Here is a 24,638-nt window from a genome sequence, read left to right as displayed (position 1 = left end):
AAAAGACCAACCAGTGTTAGAACATAATTCAACAAATGAAGTACCTATTTTATATGTCTAGGCTACTATGAAAAAATAATATTCTGTGCCCTTCCGTTTGCTGTATATAATCCGGATCTCACTGCAATTACTCATTTCCAACTTACCTGTATCAGAGTGGTGATGACAGAACTGAGACACTACAGTTACGTAGGATGTAAAGAACAAGTTCTTCACAATAGACTTGTAATTGTTGACAAAATGTTTTGTCCCCTCCAGTTCCCAACACTGCTCAATGGCCACATGCCAGTGCCAATCCCCAGCCTGGACAGAGCTGCTTCTCCAATACTGCTTTCTTCGACCTCTCAGAAGTCCTGATGACATCCAGCCGCAATGAAAGACTCATTCACTGAAGAAGCAAATTTGTCCCCATGGGTTAGTTTACCTGTGTCATGAGAAGGACTTTGTGAAACCCTGTTAATTTGGTTTGCACTTTTCATAACATGGATGGTCTAGATATATGTTAGCATTTTTAAGACTTTTTTTTATATTCAAGTATATATGAAAATCTGTTTTGCATTAAGTGAATTTTAATGTTTTTTGTTTTTATATCCTCTTAGCTTTTAAGTGTTGAACACTGTTGACAGTGAAGAACTTTTCTTAATGGCTTTCAGTGTAACTAATAAGGATGTGAAGCTTTTTCGCTTTAATTCTGCATATGTTGAACTGCGCTTATATACACTATAACCAGCTGTGCCTTCCCTTGCATTTAGTTTAATGTAAATGATTTATATATTTTTTAGAGAAAATGTTTGAAAGACAAAGATTAGTATCAAACAGCTCTCTTGTAGAATTTCATTATTTTTCACAAGTAGGCAATATGAAAGCATATTCATATTACTTTTTCTCTTTTGCTTTCAATTATAAAAATTGCCTTAGAGCCTCTTTTGAACTGAAATTCAATAAATGTAATGTCCAAGTAATGTTTTTATAAGAAGAAACTAAGCCATATTTAGACAATAAACATTCATGAAAGAAAATGTTCGAAAGTGCATTTTTAAAGAAAGGAATTTTGAAAGGCTAGCCTCCCAGCTGTTTACCAGCTGTTTACAATCTTTTAGCTCCTCCCAAACAAAACCACTTGACGAAAAAGCTGCAAGTTTATTCTGTCCATCCCCCTGGAGTATTTTCTAGGTTAGCATATTCTTAGTTCAAGAGATTAGCCCTGGTTCTCCCTCTTTTCCAAGAATCACACCCCTCCAATACATTTCCTGTATCATTATGAGTTAAGGTTTCTCTAAACCCCTTGAACTATTAACATTTAAAAATCCTATGCTTTGGAAGAAGCTCACAGACTTGTGATGAAAACAACAAAGAAACAATCTTGTAATACCAAGTATCTTCAGGTGTATGGGTATAGCTTCGCTTGTGGAAACTGAGAGGTTATTACTGACTTTAGGGTAAGAATGAAGGAAACCTGATGCAACAAATATAAGATTCTTCAGAAACCTCATCAGTAATGAATTGATTATGTAACAATTTGGAACACTCAACAGTAATTCTTTTGTGTAGTGGAGTTTAGAGCAAGGATGATAGGAATGTATTTTTTGTTCCTTCAAAAAAATCAGGCACCCATCTAAGGCATCTTTCTGTGCATTATGAAAGTTCTAATGGTAAGAGAACTGGAAAGTGCCCAGTGCTTGCAGTTCAAGATCAGATTAATTATCATCCTTAGCTATAAGTAACAGAAACCAATTTGACATGTGGCTAAATAATTAATTGCTCGAAACCAGGCATTAAATAGCAGGGATAAATAAAACAAGCTTGTAAAAAAAAGTTTTTTTTGATTTTCAAAAAAATCTAAAATTTTGTTATAAATGTTGAGATTTCCAATTGGAATTGGGCATCTCTATGTGAGGGATGTATGCCCTTATATGGAGGAAAACCCCAAACATTCCAATATGCATCTTTGAAAATAATATAATGGGGTTGATTCCAGAATCCACAAACAGACACTACTGTCACGGGCTAAGGATAATTCTGGACAAAATAGCTAACCCAGCTGATATTTACTGAGAATGCGTCCTACCCAGGTTTCCAGATGCAGACAGTTGCACAGGAGAAGCTGCATAAGGCCAAAGAGCTCATCGAAGGTAGGACAGTGACTGGTGCCCAGGCCAGATCTGCTTCCCTTCTTAGCTGTAACTAACTACCAATCCAAAACTACATGTTAGGCAAAAAAAACCCCAGATAGCATTAAATATTGTCAGGTAAGAGAAGGATGCACTCCAAATGCAAGTGTCTTAGAGAAACTAATTAAAAAGGATGTCCCGTGTACAAATATCACAACCAAAATATTTTCAAATGTAAATACTGATTGGAACATTCAAATGACTGTATCTCTGATTCTTGTATTCCCTTCCAAATAATATGATTAACATACAATCTAGCTCCATTTATTGGAAATGGAAAAAATGCAGTAATTTGTGATGGGTCAAAAACTTACTGTAACACAAATAGAGAACTAGAGTTATTGAAGTATAACCCTTAGAGCTCTGCCTCATTCTATGTGTGTGTGAGTGTGTGTGTGTGTGTTTTTAAATAAACTATTTTAGTCAGACAATAGGTTTCACAGAACATATTAATTTTTTTCTTCCTTTTTATATGTCTGCTTTATCAGTGTTAAATTGCTAAGGCTAAAGTTTTATAGAACTATAATCTAAACATTGGTCTCTTTGTATACATCATTTCTCTGACTGCAAATCTTCATTCCCTTTCATATATGTATCATTTTTACTGTTATATTATTTTTGTTCAATAAATACTTTGTGATAAAAGGCAAGTGGGTCAATTTACTTCCATTTACTTGGGATAATCCAAATTTCACTTTTCCATATGAGTACATGTTAGAAAACGAGTCTTGTCAGCTAGCCTTAAATGTGGTATATTACTACCAAAACATGCTATGTATATGTAATCTGCTTTGAACAGATACTTAAAGAAACAAAAATTATTGAAAATGAATTGGAGAGAAGGAAATGGGTTTAAAAAATATCCCCTGATCTTTAAAACCTTAAGTTCTATCAACTGTCCTATATTGAGATGGAGGAGGAAAAATTACCCTTTATTCTTTTAGCTACAACTAGTATCAAACTCAATGGTTAAAGATTGAAATCTTTTCCCCTAATATTAGGAACAAGATAAGGGTATCCTCGGTTGCCATTTTTATTCAGTATAATACTGCAAGTCCTAGCCTGACGGGAGGAAAGATGGAAGAGAAAGGAACAAAAAGACATCCAAATGAAAAATGAAAAATTAAACTACTTACAGATGGTTTGATATATGTAAAATCCCTAAAGAATCTACCAAAGAAAAGTTAGAGCAAATAAACTGAGCAAAATTGTAGGATACAAAATCAACATGTAAAAATAATTTGTATTTCTACATACTAGCAAAAACAAAAACCTGAAAAATTTTAAGAAAACCATTCTAGCTTCAGTATCAAATATAATAATGAATAAATTTAATCAAGATAGCACAAGACTTGTACACTGAAAACTGAAACATTGCTACAAGAAATTAAAGACTTCCTATGTTCATGTATTAGAAGACAACATTGTTAAGATCACACACAATACTATCCAAAGTGACCTGCAGATTCAATGCAACTCCTATTACAATCTCAATGACATTTTCTTTTTCCAGAATAAGAATAATTTCATCCTAAAATTCATATAGAATTTCAAGGGACGTCAAGAGTCAAAACAATACTTGTATAAACAAAAACGACTCACACTTCTTAATTTCATATTACTCTTACAAAACCACAAGTAATCAAAACACTGCATAGGAAAAGGACATAGATTTAGACCAACAGAATAGAATAAAGAAAGCCAAAATAAACCCTCACATCTATGGTCAATTGATTTTCAACAAGAGTGCCAACACCAGAGAGAAAAGGACAGTCTTGTTAACAAATAGTGCTGGGAAAACTAGGTATTCACATGCAGAAGATAAGTTGGGCTTTCACTTGACATCATATACAAAAATTAATTCAAAATGGATTAGCGCTCTAAATGTAAGCAGTAGCAGTATAAAACTCTTAACCAGGAAAATATTCATGACCTTGGATTTGGCAATAGTTTTTCAAACATGCCACCAAAAGCAGAGGCAACAAAAGAAAAATAGATACACTGGACTTCATTAGGATTAAAACTTTTGCACATCAAAATGACACCATTTAGAGAGTGAAAGACAATCCACAGATGGAAAAAAACCGCAAATCATATGCCTCAGAAGAGTCTAATATGTAGAATATACATACAAAAAACTACAACTCAACAACAAAAAGATGATACAATTTAAAAATGGGCCAAGTACTTGAATAATTTTCCTTCAAAGCAGATACACAAATGACATGAAAAGATGCTCAACATCCATAGTTACTAGGGAAATGAAAAACAAAACCACGTTTCCATTAGAATGAATATAACAACAACAAGTGTTGGCGATTGATGAGGAGAAATTGGAACTCTCACATTACCACTGGGAATGTAAAATAGTGCAGTTCCTCAAAAAATTAAACATAGCATTACTAAACAACCAAACAATTCCAATCCTAAGTATATAAACTCAAAAGAATTTGTTAAACAAGGACTCAACAAAAGCTTCCAATGTCCACAGCAGCATTATTCACAATAACCAAAAGGAGGGGAAAAACCAAGGTCCATCAACAGATGAATGGATAAACAAAATGTCATATATTCCTATCACAATGTTATTCAGCCATGTAAAAAAGAATTTCTGAATGCTACATCATTAAACCTTGAAAACATTATGCTAAGTGAAACGGGTCAGACACAAAAGTATAAATACAATATGATTCCACTTTTATGAAATACATAGAATATGCAAATTCAGAAACAAAAAGTATATTTGAGGTTACTAGGATTGGGGGTATGGGAAAAATGAGGGCATATTTAATGGGTACAGAGCTTTTGTTTGGAGTGATAAAAATTCTGGAACTAGTGATCATTGTGAATCTAATTAATGCCATTAATTGCCTATTTATAATGGGTAAAAATGGCAAATTTTTGTTATATGTATTTTACCACTATTAAAAAAATATTAACACTCCAAAAAATCTTCATAAATTATCTTGAATTCAAAAAGACAATTAGAACATGTTAAGACTTTCAAACATAACCTGATAAAGCACCAATAAAAATGCAGCAACTTCTATATAAAGTGACATATTCATTGAGTTTATATTCCAGAAAACATCACTTGGAAGAAAAACAAAAGTAATCCTGTTTCATCTTTAAGAATCTTGTCAATTTAAGATAAATAGTAAGTGTTCAAGATTCAAAATTTCTGAGTTTCCAAAAATTTAATAAAGAACTGCCTTATGACCCAGCAATTTCTGGAACTATATCTGAAGAAACTCAAAATACTAATTCGAAAGAATAGATGCATCTTTATGTTCATCTCAGTGTTATTTACAACTAGAGGCCAGGTGCACGAAATTCATGCACGAGGGATGTAAAGGGGAGTTGTCTCTCCAATCCAGGATCCCTCTCGCAATTCAGAACCACTGGCTCCTAAACACTCACCTGCCTGCCTGCCTGATCCCCCTAACTGCTCTCCCCTGCTGGCATGATCTCCCTAACAGCCTATCTGCTCTGTGCTGCTGGCCTGATCCCCCAGCTGCCTATCTGCACTCCCCCCTGGCCTGATAACCCTAATTGCCTATTTTCCCCCCCCTCCGCCCCCCCCCCCCCCCGCACTGATCCCCCTAACTGCCTATCTGGGCTCCCCTGCCAGCCTAATCCCCCCTAACTGCTTATCTGCTCTCCATTGCCAGTCTAATCACCCTAACTGCCTATCTGCTCTCCCTTCCTCTCCACACCCTTCAGACCCCTGTGCAAGCGTGCTGAGAGTTCTTAGATGCAGCCCCACCCCTGGCTTAATTGATCATTGCATGATGGTGTCCCAGACAATTTGCATATTCCTCTATTATTAGTATAAATAGCCAAGATTTGGAAGCAGCCCCAAGTAACCATCAGTAGATGAGTGGATAAAAAAACTAGTGCATTTACACAACAGAATACTATTCAACTGTGAAAAAGAAGAAAATCTTACCTTTTCCAACAGCCTGCAGGGACCTGAAGAGCATTATGCTAAGTCAAGTCAGTCAGTCAGAGAGAGACAAATACCATAATAAAATAGAAACACACTTACAGAGAACAGACTGACAAATGTTGGGGGGGAGTAGGGATGGGAGACTGGGGAAAAAGGTGAAAGGATTAAACAAATAAATCTCACAACAATTTGGTGATCACCAGAGGGAAAGGAGGTAGGGGAGACAGAAGAGGGTAAAGGGGGGATAAATGGTGATGGAAGGAAACCTGACTTTGGGTGGTGAACACACAATATACAGGTAATATTTTTAGGACTGTACACTTGAAACCTATATAATTTTATTTACCAACTAGGGGCCCAGTGTATGAATTTGTGCAGAGGTGGGGTCCCTCTGAGTGGCCTGCAGGGATCAGGCCAAAGCCTGCAGTCCAACACCACCTGCAGCTCCTACCTGCCGCTCTCGCTCGTCCCAGCCCACTGTGCCTGCCGCGGGTTCTTGGCCAATCAGTTCCGATTGGAAGAGGCTCATGCTACCACAGCAGCTCTTGCCAGCCATGAGCCCTGCATCTGGTGCCCTCCCAAGAGGAGTGGCCAGCGGGATCGGGCTGAAACTTGCTCTCTGACATCTCCTGAGAGGTCCCAGATTGCAAGAGGGTGCAGGCCAGACTGAGGGACCCCACCAGTGCACGATCAGGCTAGGAAGGGTCCACGGGAGAGCTCTAGGGCATGTCCGGCCCATCTCGCTCAGTCCTTATCAGCCAGACTCCAGCAGCAAGCTAACCTACAGGTCAGAGCATCTGCTGGTGTCAGTGCACATCATAGCGAGCGACTGAGCAGCCTTAGCATATAATTAGCATAATTATGCTTTGATTGGTTGTTTGGTTGTTCTGCCATTCAGTCTATTTGCATATTACTCTTTTATCATATAGGATTATAAATGATGTCACCCCAATAAATTCAATAAAGATTTCAAAAAAAAATTCTGAGTTTCAATTCTCTTCACTGAAGAGTTTCCAGGATCTGAATGGTACTCAAGTATAAAAAAAACACACACAACTACCCTACGTACAAAACAAACAAATAAGCAAACAAAAACTCCCACCAAAATTCCTTAATAAAATAAACAATCTTAAGACTTCCTAGGAAGAAGAATTTTACATAACTATATTTCTTCACTTTTTATATGCAAGAATCAAACTTATGAATGTCAAATTTGCAACAAATCAAATTATATAACCCCTGAAATACAATGTATGACACATTATAATTGAATGCTATCTTTAAAACTACAGTGGAGATTACTGTAGTTTGACCAGCAGAGATATAAATATTACCACACAATGAGACTTCATTGCCTTAAGAATGAATCCCATAAAAGAAAATGATCCCCTCCTACACCACAGCCTTTTCCCCCCAGAAAGAACTGTGACAACAAAACCAGCATCTTAACAACATGAAGATTTTGTTATTATAAATTTCAAAACAAAAGGGAGGAATTTCACATAATATTTATAACCTTCAAAGTAATACATGTCTGTCAGTTAGAAATAACAGCAGTTTGTTAGGCTACAGGGTTTAACATAAAACTTATTTACAAACGTGAAAAGCAGTAGTGGTCCAATATTCACCATTACACATAAATCTGTTTCTTCCAGAAATTTTTTTTAAAAATTAAAATTTCGCTATCACGAAATATTAAAATAACACCCTAAACATGCCACAATCACTATTCACAAATAAAGTTAAAATGAAATATACAAAAATTCACTTAATACTGTTAAATAACAATAAGATTTCCTGAACAGAAATGGTAGGACCCCTGAATGTTTTACAGTGAATGAATGTCAGGAAGAAACTTAAGTTATGACTATTTTCATGATATATAAGCCAAAAATTTACATGACCATCTCAAAATATACCAATTAAGATTTGTAGTTTGTAAGATGCACTAAACAAATAGCCCTAAAAGTTAACCCAAATGCTTAGAACGTTGTTACCAACACCAAGTTGTGTTTATGATGTTCAGAGATGCATAATTTAAACTGTAATTTTGTATCTGGTAAAAAGATAATATCTACAATGCTTTAAAACAATCCTCTCAACTCTCTCTTCTTTCATATGTATTTATCATGGCTCATTTCAAAGACATATTACAGCTTTCAGCTGATTCCAAGCGAATGTTATTAAAACACACACATATAGACAACCCCCAAATAAAGTAAATTGTTCCTCAATGATATATCATCCTTTCTAATAAAAGAATTGTATTTAAAACAAACAAGACCGCTCATGTTCGGACTTGTATGGTTTTGTCTGAACTAAAAGAAAGCACGATGTAAAATAGATAAGTGTATTAGTAAAAAATATCCAATAATATGCAGTAAATATTTCTAAAATGAGGAAAGGTAAAAATAAATAATTTTGGTGCTTTAATTTTCTGGTATCTAATGTGAGATCCCCAAAATGTCAGGTGTTCACTTGCTTGAATCAACTTCAGCATCACATGTTTTCCTAAACATAATGTGCTTATCAATTTCTTAGCTACTCTATTTGCCAATGTTCAATAAAAAAATTATATAGATTATACAGCATGAACTTAAGAGTGTTCAAGATGGCTCACTTATTTTACTGTTAAGCAAAGCTGAATCTACATTCCAGAAAACACCGCAGTTTAATTTTAAAAACAAACAAAAATGCAGCAGTAAAACAATTCATGAGGAGAAACAGATGCATTCACATAATAAAGCCACTGCAACTTCTTCAGGCATTCAACTGTTGTGTTAAATAAACAGACAGTAGTTATTTAGCAGCAATGATTCCGCAATAAATAATGCACTGTGTTTCAGTCCTGCACAAAAATTGCAGCTACAGTTACATCAATAGCTGTAACCTACTGGCTCTAATGGCAGAGAAGACCTTAAAACCAACTGTACAAAAAAATTGTCACACTGTGACAACAAATATAAAAACAATCTGTAGGTCTGAAATAAAAAGACTCCACTGTGAAGAGGACAGTGTAGACAAACGGAGATTCCAAGTCCACCAAAAGAAATAATTGCCTTCAGATCTGAGTCCTTGATTGATAAGAAAGGCTGGGGGGCTGGGCTTGAAACCATGTTATCAGACTTAAAAGAGCATGCTCTGTCTTCTGTTCTTCCCATGTCCTAAAATATAAAGTCATTTTATGAGGCAGTTCGAGGTTCAATTTTATCCCACATACAGTATTTGGTGACTCTAGGATGCTAATTTTCCCACCAGCAAAGCTAATTTTCCATGGTAACAGTGATCAATACTGTCTTAAATGACCCTTTTGTCAATGGGGTCAGTCTACAGCTTCTATGCTTCGAAGTGATGAACCTGATGACTAGGGAAGCACAAGAAGTGTCTTCTGCCTCAGGTACCAGGAATGGCATGTGCAGTGATCAAGCCAGGCCACTTGTAAAAGGTCTCTGTGCCATCTGCAGCTTTCAGGATCCCTGACTTGACTGAGTCAGATTTCTCTCTGAAGAATTACTGAGCTGCCCACATCATACAGAAAAGTGAGAATGTGTAATGCTAAACATACACAGTTGTGGAATGCACTGTACATTGGTTTTTACAGCAATAATTTTACTGATCAATTTGTAAACCAAAAAGTTGGTTCCATGCAAAATTTCATGATCGACACGTGAAATGGTTTATGACAAACACACCTGTCTCTGGATAAGAAGAATTTCGAAAACCTGGGTCCTTTTGCAACTGAATCTCTTTCAAACTGAATATTGATACACCTAAAATGCATAGACAGGAATTATCAGGTGAGGTTCTAACAGTATTAAAACAAATACAACCCAACTGCAGACAAATTTTAAAAATGAACACTGATTCAACATTTATACTAGATTTATAAGGTTATAGCCCAACTGAAATATTTTCCCTTTTGTCCCAATGTTTTAAGAAAACAAAAAATAATCTCTTTAGGACCCCACCCCCTATTTCTGCTTTAAATCATGCTTCAAATATGTATTTCTCTAAGGAGACTATACATTGAATATTTCTAGGACCTACTGGGGTTAGGAGACCTAATCATAATATATATTGTTTTTCTTCTGTCCTTTTCCTCCCTCCTCTGACGGCATGAAAGTTCCTCAAACTGTTTTCAAACTTTTTAGATAAGAACAAGGATTTGGTTTGTATATAAATGCCTACCTTAAACTATGAAACTTGATATTAATAATGAAATATAAATATCATCTTAAAAACACCTTTAATTCACCTTTCTCATTTTCAGTCTCTGCCAGAGATAGTCTTTCATTAGAAACTATATTGTAAATTCCAAGTGGAAAGTCTTGATTCCAATAAGCAAACCTTGATGAATCAATATTGTCTAATAAATGAGATATAAATAAGCTTTTAAAAGCTCAGTTTCCAAATATTCTAACTTCCCAATCACTTTACTTAATTTTAAAGTAAAATATTAAGGTAATTAAAAAAAGAATGTTATGAGTAGAATCAAGCAGTTACCTCAGGCACAACAAATGGGCTGGTTTAGTAACTGACAGTAGGCTCACTACTGTCAGGGCAATAGTAAAGGAAAGTAATTTTTATGTCTTAAAAAGGAACTCTACTTTCACAAGAAAACAATCTTACATTTTGGTTGTGTTTCATTGTTGTTTTTTGCCTGAAATCCACTTTTTAACAACGCTGAACCAAAGCAATACAGATTGGGACTAATGACAATGTCTAACACCAGATGGATTTCCAACTTAAGCCCAAAAGATTAATTACTCATGCCTAAATACTATTGATTTCTTACAGAGTAGTGGTAATGTGCTCAATGTTAAATAAATTAAAACATGGGCAACCAATACATCAAGGAATTCTGATCTAATTACAAGTCGACTAGAATTTTAGGCCTAAAAACCACCAGCAACTTTGCCCTGGCTGCGTGACTCACTTGGCTAGAGCATCATCCCATGCACCAAAGGGTTGCAGGGTCCATTCCCGATCATGAGGGTTTGATTCTCAGTTGGAGCTCATATAGAAGGCAACTGATCAATGTCTCTCTTTCACATTGATGTTTCTCTCTCCCCACCTTCCCCTTCCTCTCAAATCAATAAGAAAACAAACAAAACAAAAACAACCAACAGCAATCTCTTCCTAAACCGCTAATTGACCTCAGTCTCCTGCTCTGAACAAACGAAAAGACAGAAGGTGGGGGGGGGAAGGAGGAGAACACTAAATTTTCTCTTACTTTCAGGCAAAGCATGTATTCTTGGTCCCAGACTTCGAAAGTATACATGTTTCATAGCCTCTTCTGCTGAAACCCTTTTCTTCGATTCATACTGTGAAAATGCAAAGAATTGCTTCATCAACTTTTTCTCTAAATACTGTTACAGGAGGGAAGTTAGCACTACTTTATTTTGATTACTTACTACAATCACTATATTCAAAGAACCAATTTGGAGGTTCAGATAAGCTCTAATTTGAGTTGCTATTAACTATATCGCAGCCCCAAATTTCCAGGATACGGTTGAATCTAACCTAAAAATATTGATTCCCTGTATTTTTTGAAGTGGTAAAAAATTAAAATACTTGAACTTTGGTGTTACTTTTCTTCATGAATACCAAAGGATCATTGAAATATATCTCTATGACAGACATTATTAAATTACCTATTCAATACCATTTCCCCTTTTCCTTTGATAGGTAACCTAGATTTATTTCAAGTGTCCATGCTTCAACTCCAATAGATGGATCATGAATCATGACTGTCCTGGTTTGGTCTAATTATAATAATTCTGCTCCTCAATTCCCAGACTCTCTTACAATTCATTAATGTTCTGGTCAACAAGAGTTAGTTTTGAAAAAAAACACCTTACAGGGGTTTCTGGAAAAGCTTTGGCTTTTCAAATAAAAAGGACTAATGTGGCTGACGCAAGCCACATACTCTCTCTTCTCCCTGCTTTGAATGATGATATGAATGCTACTTGGAGGTGCAGCACCTTGTACAGAAATTAAGTATAAGGAAGACAAAGAGAACAGAAGAAAACACGAATTGCAAAGAACATGGCTGTGACATAGTTGATCTCGATGCCAGCAGCTAACTGCCTCAGACTGTTCAAGGTCACAATGAGAGACCCACCAAACACATTAAGAGAGACCATAATATTTTTACTTTAGCATATACCTTAAGCATGCTAGATACTACAATAAATAATATTATTTAATTGTCATGACAGCCGAAACCAGTTTGGCTCAGTGTTAGAGCGTCGGTCTGCGGACTGAAAGGTCCCAGGTTCAATTCCGGTCAAGGGCATGTACATTGGTTGCGGGCACATCCCCGGTAGGGGGCGTGCAAGAGGCAGCTGGTCGATGTTTCTCTTGCATTGACATTTCTAGCTTTCTATCCCTCTATCCTCCTCTCTGTAAAAAATCAATAAAATATATTTAAGAAAAATTGTCATGACAAATTTTTGAAGGAGGTATTATTGATCCCATTCTACAGATGAAGAAGCTGAGTCTCACAGAAAGTAGGCCATTTAACAATTACAAAATAACGTGTAACTTACCTGAAGAAATTTTGTTATCAATTCGATTCCTTCTGAGTCTAACCTAGAAACAAACAAACAAAAAAAACAAGTGGCAATTTATTCTCTTTTATCTTAGCATATAGCAACTTTTCAAACAAAACTACTTTCCAAATGTTTTAATCTGTGAAACCTAGTGCTCTAAAACAGCCACTCTTGTTCTTTCAAATAGAGCAAAGCTGTTTTATCCTTGAAAGACTAATCTCACCACTTCTTTAAGAATAAGCCATAAATAACTGGGCGCAAAATCAAATTTCCAATATTCAAGAACAAATTAGGTTATTAAAACCTACAGAATTTTTTCTGGTTTTGTTAATCTTCACCCAAGGATATTTTCCCATTTATATTTAGAGAGAGGGAAAGGCAGGGGACAGAGAGAAACATGGATTGGTTGCCTCCTGCACATGCCCCAACCAGGGCTGGCGATCAAGCCTGCAACCGAGGTGTGTGCCCTTGACTAGAATCAAACCTGGGGACCCTCCAGTCCAAGTACTGATGCCCTATCCACTAGGCCAAACTGGCTAGGGCAAAAGTAGAGAATATTTTTAAAAATCACCATTCTGTCTCAAACTAAAGTAACCTTTGTTATCAAGAAAGCTGAAGTAAATTGCATCAATTTTCAGTGTTCCACTGAAGGAAAGAGTATAAAAGCATCAATTTCCTATTATATGGGTGAAAACAAGGAGAAAAGTGACTGTGGCCAAGATAAACAGGAAGTCTGCTGAGCATCGGATACTAGTAGCTATAAAGTGCAATTTAAATGTGTCTCAGTAACTTCATAAAACTTAATTTACAGGGCTACAAAACCAATGAATGATACATTTGTTAAAGATACATAATTATAGCGATGAATTTAATATAATAGGGAGTAGATGATTTAGGGGTTACCTTAATGGGATAATCTCCTAATCAGAAATCATAGTTCTCTCTTGCTGCCTTTCACTTGCAAAAGCACAATTATGGATAAAGAATATTTTCCCACCTGAGGGCTCCTAGTGAGTATTGTGGATACTGTGGCCTAGACATTCGCCATTTGTATCCATTCTGACAAATACATAGAGCTCCTTGGACATAGACAAACTTAGTGCTAAGATCATGGAGAATCTGCTTTAAAGAAAAGCTTTAACCTTCTACACTGGACAATAGCAAGCAATAGACACATAACAAAAATAGGATTTATGCTACTTGAAAAAGACACACAAGGTCCAGCACATGATATGATTGTTCTCAAGCAGGAATACTTAGAATGTTATTAGTTGCTACAGTAACAATAAGAACATCAACTCACATAAATACTTTAAAGATATTTTTGGTATCAGGACTGTACTGCTATTCTTCCACAGCCACAAAATAAATGAAACTAGATCAAGTGCGTTATGTTGTGAGCAATGTGAATAGCATTTAAGTAAAACAGACATTGGTACCTTGGTGCCCTATTTATATATTTTTTAAGGAAAGATGGAAAAATATAGTAAAAAATATTATTATGTGTTACTTACTAAAATATAATACATTCTGCAAATCAAATTTTGTTGGGAGTCAGGTGGGTCTGGGGGTAGGTCTCAGAAGAAACTAATTGAATAGCCAAATTGAGGATATGAGAAGTCAGAGTTTATATTCTGCAAATACAAATTAGTATATGACTAACTTTGACCAAAATACTGCTGAGTCACCTTTTGTCAGTGTCAAGATTTTACTTATAATACTATCTTAAGTTTTTTTTAAAAAAAATATAGCCCTAGCCAGGTTTGTTAAGTGGTTGCAGGCGTCTTCAAACTGCGGCCGGCAGAGGAGCCTGATCCGGCCCGCCAGGTTTTTTGGGCAGTGAGCGCAGCCGAGGTGTTACAGTAGGAATTAGTAGTTCATATAGTCCGGCCCTCCAGCTCTCTGAGGGACCGTGATCTGGCCCCCACTTTAAAAAGTTTGAGGACCCCTGGGTTAGAGCATTGGCCATGGACTGAAGGGTCTCCAAGGTACCAATGTCTGTTTTACTTAAATTACACAATTCTAGTCAAGGGCATACAAATACCCTGGTTGCAGGCTCGATTCCCAGCCCTGATCTGGGCGTGTGCAGGAGGCAACTAATGGATGTCCCTCTCTCACATCGCTGTTTCTCTGTGTGTCTCTCTCCCCCTTCCACTTTCTCTAAAAATCAATGGAAGAAATACTCTTAGGTGAGAATTAAGCAACTTTTAATAGAAAGTGAAGCAGAAATTTCATAATGGCACTGAATAAAACATTAATTAATGTATTTTCTCTGGTAAAGGGAACATTTATATAAAGTCCAAAATTCTAATACATATGTTCTATATTCACTTTGTATATAGCTGAATTCTGTGGTCACATAACTTGGTGATCCCTGGTTACTGAATTATAAAATTAATCTGACACAGGAAGGAAGACTCAATTAAATTAGTTACTAAAATATTTAAGAACTGTGTATTAAATATTAAAACCTTACTGTGGATAATGCTTCATGAGAGTAAAAAGAACCAAGTATATATTCCCCTCTTTTACTTAGAGAAAATAAAAAAAAAAAAATACCTGGGTGCATGGTTAATTAGAGGCTGTGGTTTATATTTTGGGAAGTTGTAGTTCTTGAACTCATCATTTGAAGAAACACCTGGCCAAGTTTCCTGAGATGGAGTCCCTAAGTTAAAAAAAATTACGAACATATAAATATGTAAAATATTACATAAATATGTAAAAATTTATATATATATGCAAATATGTATAAATAGGCAAAGCTAACAAAGTGTTTTAAAAAACAATTTATATTTAGTAGATGATCTGACTTTCAACTGAAACAAAAATGACACAAATTGTAAACATATGGACTTTTTTTTAGGAATATGCAATGATGCCATAAAAATGATGATGCCTAATAGGCACCTAAGCTAGAAATATTTCCTAATAATATGGTAAATGTCAATTTTCAATAATATTTCTCTTTTCTGTTCTTCCACAAAGGTGGAACTCAGTAAATTAAAATTTACCTAGAAGGATTTATATTTATCACAATTAATTTATAATTCATATAACAAATAGCTCTTTATGTTAGTCTCAAGTACCACATTTTTAAATACAATCTTTAGGAGACTTCTTGTTACCTAGCAGTCGGAAAATTAAGTGCAGTTCATCTTCCACAGTTGATCCTGGAAATAGAGGTCTTCCAGAAGCCATTTCAAAGAAAATGCAACCAACACCCCTTTAAAATATAAGAAATGATGAGTAAACCATTTACATATTATGACACACAAAAATCTTTTCCTTAAGATAGCCTCTCTGAAGAGTTTTTTTAATAGTCTGCTTTTAAAAAAACCTCCTGCAGAGATATTAACATTTATCCTATTCATCTCAATTCCCATATTGCTATATCCATTTTTTACACATCAAATATCCAGCTATCCTTTGCATGATTCTTGAAGAGTAACAGTAACAATAGCTAAAAGTGACTTAATGCTTACTATGTGTTAGGTAGTGGGTAACAGGGGTAGGCAGAAGCAAATGAATCAAGATGTTTTTATGCAGAAAGCAGAGATAGAACAGGTAGGTGCAGGGTAGAAAGTGTTCGAGTGTGTGTGTGTAAGAGAAGAGAAATGGATGAAGGCTAAATAAATAGATACTCTCTTCTAAAATTTGTGTGACTACAGCCCTCCCATTTAAGGAATCACAATCTAAAATTGTATATAATATTTCGCCCCTAACCACCTTTGCCTGCCTGCCTGGTCACACCTAATAGCCCTCCCCTGCTGGCTTTGTTGCCCCCGATGTGCATATGGCTGGGGTCCCTCAGCCCAGCCTGTGTCTTCTCGCAGTCAGGGAGCCCTCGGGGGATGACCTTGGGGGAGTGGACCTAAGCCAGCTGTTAGACATCCTTAGCTTGCGGGAGAGGCTCCTGCCATCACTGCTGTGCTTGCCAGCCATGAGTCCAGCTCAGGTCTTCTGGCTGAGTGGCACGCCCCTTGTGGGAGCACACTGACCACCAGGGGGCAGCTCCTGCATTGAGTGTCTGCCCCCTGATGATCAGTGTGCGGCATAGCGATGGACTATTCCACTGTTCGGTCAATTTGCATATTAGCCTTTTATTATATAGGATGGAGGGACTGACAGATGTCAGAGGGGAAGGGGTTGGACATAAACAAAAGTGTGGTGATGGCCAGAGGTGGTGGAGTTAGGTAGAAGAGGATAAAGGGGAAGGGGAGGGATAGGAAACATCTATAATAGTGCCAACGGTACAATAAAAGCAATAATGATATATCACTACACTATATATCTGTTAGGGGAAAAAAAGATGCATTATGAACTACGTATTTACTACTTTGATAAAATTAAAAAATTTAAAAAGAAAGAATTTTGTCCAAAAAGAAGTGTTGTTGAAAGGTTTTTTAATTAATTTTTTATTTTTTATTTTTATGGTAAAGCTAAGGAAGTTTCAAATCCCCTGTATTTGTTCTGGGGGAGAGAGCAAGCAAGTTGCAACCAGCAGCATTTTGGATAATCTGCCTGAAATGATTTAAAAGAGAAAGGGACAGATTCCCCAAGCCTACAGTTATTTGTAATTTTTTTTCTTATTCTAAATAAAGTAATTTTTGAACCTTATTAAATCCTCTCCCCCCTAAAATTAGTCCTTCAGATTCAGTAAACTTTAGGCCTCACAAAACCTGAGTTAGTCTGAGGGCTGGGGGCCCTCAAAAGAGTTCAGATTAATTCAGTATATTTATTTGCTCCTTTTAATTCCTGTTCTAGAAGGAGAGTGAGGACAAGTTTTCAACTTAATAATTTTTATAAGAATTGTTTTGGAACCTGCTCAATCTTTGGCTGTTTACAGGTTTACCTTACTGGGAACTCACAGAAACTTTAAGCCCTTTGAAGATAGGGACAGAGCTAATATTGTGTTTCTATAATACAGGCACAAAATTATACAACTTTTATAAATATTTGTTGAAGAACTGATAAATTTCAGTGCCAAGAGGCATTACTTTTCCTTCTGCTCCATTTCTTTATTGAGACTTTTGTGCAAAACATAAGGCTGAGGGGATGAGCAGGGAGAATGCAGTCAAGTTGCTTTTTCCAAACCCTTAGATACCATACTTTCATTTTAGTAGATGCATTTCTGAATGACATTTTGAATTGGGTATATTAGATTTTTCTAATATCAACTCCCTTTACTCATAGAGACTATTTTTAATGATGTTTAAACAATTCATACTATGAGGTGCAAAATTTTTTGCTTATTTCAAGAATCTTTTTGCATTCTTTCTATAGTAAAGTAATTATCGACATGGTCTATCTATTTGGGGGGTCTGCTTAAAATGGGGCACACCAGTACTAAATTTGGTTCGAACAATGACTAATTCGCACACCTGTGGCGTTAGAAGGCTATTGGACATAACCATTTTTCTCGGTCCTTTTGCTCCCACGGCACCTGCTTTAACCACAGGCAGTGTCTTGACCCTCCATAGCTTTTGTCACTGTGACCACAGGGAATCTACTGCCTGAGGGAGGCACACCGATAGCTTCCCTCCTCTTCTCCTCTCCTCCCACTCTGGAGGCCTGATGGTGGAGGGGAGCAGCAGGGTGCAGGCTCCAGAGGATGGGGAGCCTGAGGCTGGGCAGGCACTTCTTCCCAGGGTTTCGGAGTGTTGGGGCTGGAAGAAGGAGGCTGCTCCCTCCCCACTGCTGGGTGGGACATTGCAAAGGAGGAAGGGGTTAGCTGTCCCAAGGAGTCAGGAGCCAGGAGTCACCCGACTTCTCTCAGCAGCACTGAGGACACTGGGCATGCTAGAGGAACACATGGTGATCATTCTAGTGAGACTCTGCCTTGCCCGGACGGATTGCTTTCCCAGCTCCACATCTGTGTCACAAAGGCAGTTATTTTAAAATCTGATCTGCTGCCTCAGTCCTACCGCCTTGGTTTGAATTTTCTGCACCGAGAGTCATGAGCCACCAACCCCGCTGCTGGGAGTGCCAGCCACTGCTCATGGGTGGGGACCTGGGGAGGGACCCAGAGGTGCTCAATACAATTCATGGTGACCCATCATCCCTCTGGTCGTTGCGGTCGTTAAAGGGGCACTGGCCTTTTATAATGTATATGTTATACAGAAAGAAAATGATGGCACCATGATGGAAAAAATATGATAGTTCCTCAGACACTTTTAAAATAGAATTAATTAGCCAAAACCGGTTTGGCTCAGTGGATAGAGCGTCGGCCTGTGGACTGAAAGGTCTCGGGTTCGATTCCGGTCAAGGGCATGTACGTTGGTTGCGGGCACATCCCCAGTGGGGGGTGTGCAAGAGGCAGCTGATCAATGTTTCGCTCTCATCAATGTTTCTAACTATCTCTCTTCTTCTCTAAAAAAATCAATAAAATATATTAAAAAATAAATAAATAAAAAATAGAATAGAATTAATTACCATATGATCCAGCAATTCCACTAAGTATATACCCGAAAGAACTGAAAGCAAGCCTCAAAGAGATAGTTGTATACCCATGTCCTAGCAATTATTCACAACAGCCAAAAGGAGAAAACAATGCCAGTGTCCACTGAGATGAATGGATAAATAAAATGTACCCTATGCAACGATTATTCAGTCTTAAAAACCACATATCTACAACGTGGGTGAATTCTGAAGACACTTATGATAAGTGAAATAGGTCAGTCACAAAAGGACTGTATAATTCCACTGATATGAAGTACTTAGAAAAGTCAAATTCAGAAACATAAAGTGGAATGATGGTTGCCAGGGGCTGAAGGGAGGAGGATACAGGGAGTTGCCTAAGGGTACAATGGAAGGAGGATATAGGGAGATGTTTAATGGGTACAGTGTTTCAGTTTTGCAAGATTAAAAAAGTTCTGGAAATGAATGGTGGTAATGGTTGTATAACAATGTGAATGTCCTTAATCACAGAGAGCTGTACATTTAAAATGGATTAATTTTATTTACCACAATAAAAAAGTTTAAAAAAAAAGAAAAAATGTTATACAAAATAAAATTATATAATTGCTCAACCCATGACAACAGAAGGAATTATATGATTTATCACTACATGAAGGCTATACGCAATGAAATGCAACTGCATTTCAGAGGAAGAAATTGCCACCGAAGGCTAGGTTGTGTTCAAGGAGGATTTATGAAAAATTGTGTTTTTGGAAGTTCCTAGGTACAGGGCCATCAGAGAAAAGAGCAGGCATTTCAGATGGAAGGACTGGTGTGAGCACAGCAGAAGTGAGAAAGCCCAGATTATGTTTGAGATATAATGAGCAGCCAATTTAGCTAAAAGAGAACATCTGGGTAAAGGGATCCTCTGAAGTAAGTTGGAAAAGGTAGCTAGAGACATTTTATGGAGACCATTATTAGGTACCAGATGAAGAAATGTACCTTATTCTAAAGGTAATGCATAGGGAAGAAGCAAAGTTGTTTGAGTGAAGGAATGTCATGATCAAAGTAGTGTGTGAGGAAGATGGCTATAATATTTTTTTTTTAGATTACATTAAAGCAAGTAGATTTTGTTGACTACTAAATGACAATAAAAACAATAATTCTGTTTTAAATTACTATGTACCAGACACTCTTCTAAGTGCCTTATATGTATTAGTTCATTTGGCCTTAATATTATGCACAGAAAAGTCATTTAATGTCATTATTGTTACTATTCCCATTTGCTTAGATGAGGAAACTAAGGCACAGGTCTATAATCTGAATAAGGTTATTATACAGTCATAAGTGGTAGAATTCGTATTTAAACCTAGGTGATCTTACATGCCAGAATCTTAGTCACTGCTTATCTCATGGCTCTTTAAAAAATAATATCCTTAAAAGTCAAATATCTATCAGTGTGCCCTGTATTTATGGCTACATTCTTTCAAAATTATAAATAGCAATAACATCCACATATATTTACCACATGTCAATCTGTGTTGAATACTCTGAGGAACCGAGAAGCACATCAGGTGGCCGGTACCATAGTGTGACAACTTCATTTGAGTAGGTCTTTGTGGGAACTGACTTGGCTCTGGCTAGTCCTTCATAGGGAAAGAAAAAAAAAAAAAAAAAAAAAAAAGGTACAATGAATTCCCAGCCCATGTTATCACCATGACTCCAATCACTAGGATGCCTGAGATGGCTTAACAAAATTAGTTTTATAATTTTTTTTGTAAGTGCGTATGGTGTAAGGTTAGCAAATCCTTATGTAATTAAATTAAATAATAGTAATCTCACAATCAGGTATTATGTTTAATTTTATGCATATGAATACACCTGGTACAATGTCTGGGTTAATTTAAACTTAAGGTATTTTCCTGTTATCCATGAATCATGCCAAAATTATTTCCTAGCTGAATTTAAATTAATGTAAAATAGACCAATGACATTGATATGAACAATTTTATTTCTTACAGCTATAGGCTTTTGTCAGTTTTAAACCTGACTCCAACTTCCATTTGCTACACCAATTTTTATCAAAAAAAAAAAAAAAAAAAAAAAAAAAAAAAAAAAAGAGAAGCTATTGGTCCCAAACCTTTTTTCATCTCTAAACCTACTGTTTTAAATAATTTTTTTTTACTTTTCAATTACAGTTGACATACAATATTTTAGTTTCATATGTACAACATACTGATTAGACATTTATGTAACTTACGAAGTGATCATCCTGATAAGTCAAGTCTAGTACCCATCTGATACCATCCTGTAGTTTTACTGACAATTTTCTTGCAAATGTCTATTTAGAGAAGTTCCTTAGAATAAATTACATTGCTTTTCTGTGCCATTTTTAAATTTTAAGTTATATGGATAATTTTAAAATAAGACAAACGTCACTGCCTTTAAAGGGTATTATTAATTATTGTAAACGATATAAAACACCTACCATTCCTTTGCCAATTTAATATGGAATTCACTGATTATCCAGAAATAAGGGTGAGAATTCACATCTTTTCCTTTGAGCCATCGGCATAGAGTTATTTTTACTACGTCTAAGCCTAAAAATTCTGAAGGAGCAACTTTAAAAGATTTCTGAAGAAATATATAGTTTATTTCAAACAAAGAATAATTACTTTTTTAGGCTGTGAAAAGTTTAAAAAATTATTTAAAAAAGTAGGGTTAGAGATATATAACATGTGTCTGATTAAAATATTACATCTTTTAAGTGTCATAAAAGGATAATTTAATACTTTAATAAACTGGATTAAGTCACTCCAATGAAATCAGAATTTAAAATAATAGGTAGCATTCATACTATTTTTGCTTGATGGCTAAAGGGTGTAACTAGAACAATGTTGACAGTATTTCATTTAATTACAAGTTTTATTCTACCGTCCTAACTTGGAAAAATAAATTCAACAAATTATTTTCCTAACGATTTTGGTAATTAGTAAGATGAGAGCAGCTTTTTGATCGCTCTTCCTGATATGAATAGTGGTTATATGGGGAAGGGGGAATAGTGGTTATAGTGGGAATAGGGGGAAAGGACAGGGTCACAAGTTGACTTATCCTATAACCTATGGTAACAAAACAATTGCCAGTTATAGTTTCCTCAGTACCTTACTCTTCTACTCCTGAGAGAATTCTGAACTAGGGTGCTTGTTCACACAGGGTCCTGGTTCACAATCTGAATTTTAGCATTGGTATGAAATTAAATAATAATAATCTCTTTCAAATCAAAGTATTTAAATGTGATTCAGTATTATTATTTAAGCCATGTTCTATTAGAGATGAAAATGTCTATAATAGTACTTACTAAACATGAATTTCACTAATTACAATAAAAAAAGTAGAATTTTCACAGGAATCAAAAACAATTTACAGTAAAATACTCAAAGTTACCTGACCTTCCCCTATTTGCAACCAATAAAAAATACTGGTTTTCCTTTTTCATTAATGAGAAGGTCTGTAGTTTCAAGTTTCAGTGCAACACGTATGTACTACTAATGCAATCAATAATATATAACTAAAAGCAAAACACAAAATTGATTATACTATCTTATGGAACAATCAGAATTTCTTGTTGGCTTGTGGAAGATAAGATTTGCTTGGCTTGCTTTGTAGAAGTTAGAAGCAAAATTTCAAGCACCGATAGTATTCCTCTCACCAAGGTACATCTTTAATGGCCCTTGCCATTCTTGTATTGAATTTCTAACAGGCAAGCTGGATTTCTCTATCACTGCCGTTCATTTTGGGATTACGGAATAAAGAACAGTGAGTGCAACTTGGCAAAAAAGAGGGGAGAGTCTGAGGAGGTAAGAACTATGTGTAGGAGATTGTGTAATGTACTTTCTTGTTTAAACACATGACCACTTCCTTTTTAAGGAAGGAAATACAAATAGCAACCTGCCTTTCAAACAAATAGTAAAGTGTTAAAAAAGTAAAAGTATAGAAATTTCTAGAAAAATTCACCACTTAATAACAGTGAAGTTTTAATTTGTTACTAAAAGAATACAATGACTACTACCAGGTAAGTACAGTTTGGTGTCACTACCTTGATTAATACTAAGGCACTAGTAACATTACCCCTTACTGTTTCTGGATCATCAATACAAATATTAATACAGTAAAAAAGGCAAATAACATTCAGTGTAAATTTGGTAACATATTAGACTTTTGGAGACCCTCTAAAAGGGCCTTAGTGGTCTATGGATCACACCCGAGAATGGTGCCTTTTAACATTTACTAACATAACTCACCTACCAAAGTTTTTGTCGAATATCTTATTCTGTGGGCTATACAGAAAATTTTCACACCCGTATAAAAGCAGTGTCAACGGTTGTTCTAACCACCTAGAACTATTTATAAATATCTCATACATTCCATACCAAAATCAGCTAGCTTTAGTTCTCCTTTTTCATTTATGAGGAGGTTCTGTGGTTTCAAGTCTCGGTGCAACACTTTCCTTCTGTGGCAATATGCCAAACCACGTAGAATTTGGTATAAAAACAGCTATAGAAACAAATAAATAGAAATTAGTTTTACAGATGAGAAAGATTTTGATGTAAGTTATGGTAAAGAGAAAAGCAAACTGGCTTAGAATAGTAAAAAAACAAAAAGGAACCATACCCTTAAGTATAAAACCTTTTCCTTATATAGTTGTTTTCTATTTGAAACATCAATCTATATTTTTAGTCTGATAGTGTCTATGCAAATAAATAAAAATAGCAAGGTTTCATAAAGTGAAATGAAACTTTGTCTTAGTAATAGTTTGTTATTATAGAAAATGAACCTACATAATAAAAGCCTAATATGCAAATCGCCCGAACAGCAGAAGGACCGGTCACTATGATAAACACTGACCACCAGAGGGCAGATATTCAACGCAGGAGCTGCCCCTGGTGGTCAGTGCACTCCCACAGGTGGAGCACTGCTCAGCCAGAAGCCGGGCTCATGGTTAGTGAGCGCAGTGGTGGTGGCAGGAGCCTCTCCTGCCCCGACAGCAGTGCTAAGGAGCAGCAAGCCTTGCAGTAAGGAACAGCGAGCAGGGAGGTGGAAAGGAATGAGGGGTTTTGGACTGCAAAAGGGATGTCCAGCAGGCAGACATCCCCTGAGGGCTCCCGGACTGAGAGAGGGCGCACGCCGGGCTGAGGACTCCCCCAAAGCCCCCAGTGCACAAATTTCATGCACCAGGCCTCTAATTTAAAATAAACATAGCCTTGCCCTGCCTGCCAGTGTGGCTCAGTTGGTTGGAGCGTCATCCCATACACCAAAAGGTGGCAGATTTGATTTCTGGTCAGGGCACACACCCAGGTTGTGGGTTAGATCTCTGGTTCGGGAGTAAGCTGGAAGCAACCAACAGATGTCTCTTTCTCAAACATCCATGTGTCTGTCAGTCTCTCTCTCCCTCCCCCCCCCCCCCCTCTCTCCCCTTCCTGTTTCTAAAATCATTAAAAAAGACATATACATTTTTTAAAAAATAGCACATATCCTCATGAACTAATAGGCCTACCGAGGCTTACAGTT

At 36.4% G+C, this 24,638-nt stretch overlaps 2 protein-coding genes across 6 annotated transcripts in view; one reads left to right on the top strand and one right to left on the bottom strand.

The window, feature by feature from the left end:
* The window catches only part of ELK3 (ETS transcription factor ELK3), a 62,460-nt gene extending 59,996 nt beyond the window's left edge, over positions 1-2,464 (top strand). For all 3 annotated transcript variants that reach the window (XM_036458737.2, XM_045587643.1, XM_036458736.2), the window contains one exon: positions 259-2,464. In XM_036458737.2, the coding sequence (XP_036314630.1) occupies positions 259-357 (99 nt within the window). In that variant the 3' untranslated portion in view covers positions 358-2,464. The remainder of the gene's footprint in view (positions 1-258) is intronic.
* A 115-nt stretch (positions 2,465-2,579) lies between these two features.
* Positions 2,580-24,638, bottom strand: part of CDK17 (cyclin dependent kinase 17) — a 73,286-nt gene continuing 51,227 nt past the window's right edge. For 2 of the 3 annotated variants that reach the window (XM_036456092.2, XM_045587642.1), the window contains 8 exons: positions 23,501-23,624; positions 20,596-20,716; positions 15,800-15,897; positions 15,234-15,339; positions 12,672-12,714; positions 11,354-11,444; positions 9,813-9,890; positions 7,566-9,284 (listed from right to left, as the gene is read on the bottom strand). In XM_036456092.2, the coding sequence (XP_036311985.1) occupies positions 9,247-9,284; positions 9,813-9,890; positions 11,354-11,444; positions 12,672-12,714; positions 15,234-15,339; positions 15,800-15,897; positions 20,596-20,716; positions 23,501-23,624 (699 nt within the window). In that variant the 3' untranslated portion in view covers positions 7,566-9,246. Of the gene's footprint in view, positions 3,234-7,565; positions 9,285-9,812; positions 9,891-11,353; positions 11,445-12,671; positions 12,715-15,233; positions 15,340-15,799; positions 15,898-20,595; positions 20,717-23,500; positions 23,625-24,638 lie in introns of those variants that run through there. The other variant, XM_045587641.1, reaches the window with a different exon arrangement.

The sequence above is a fragment of the Pipistrellus kuhlii genome, unplaced genomic scaffold (assembly GCF_014108245.1).
Source record: "Pipistrellus kuhlii isolate mPipKuh1 unplaced genomic scaffold, mPipKuh1.p scaffold_m20_p_3, whole genome shotgun sequence".
In the NCBI taxonomy this organism is placed as follows: domain Eukaryota; kingdom Metazoa; phylum Chordata; class Mammalia; order Chiroptera; family Vespertilionidae; genus Pipistrellus; species Pipistrellus kuhlii.
Note: the sequence above shows the minus strand (reverse complement) of the source record. Positions and strands in the feature narration are given on the sequence as shown.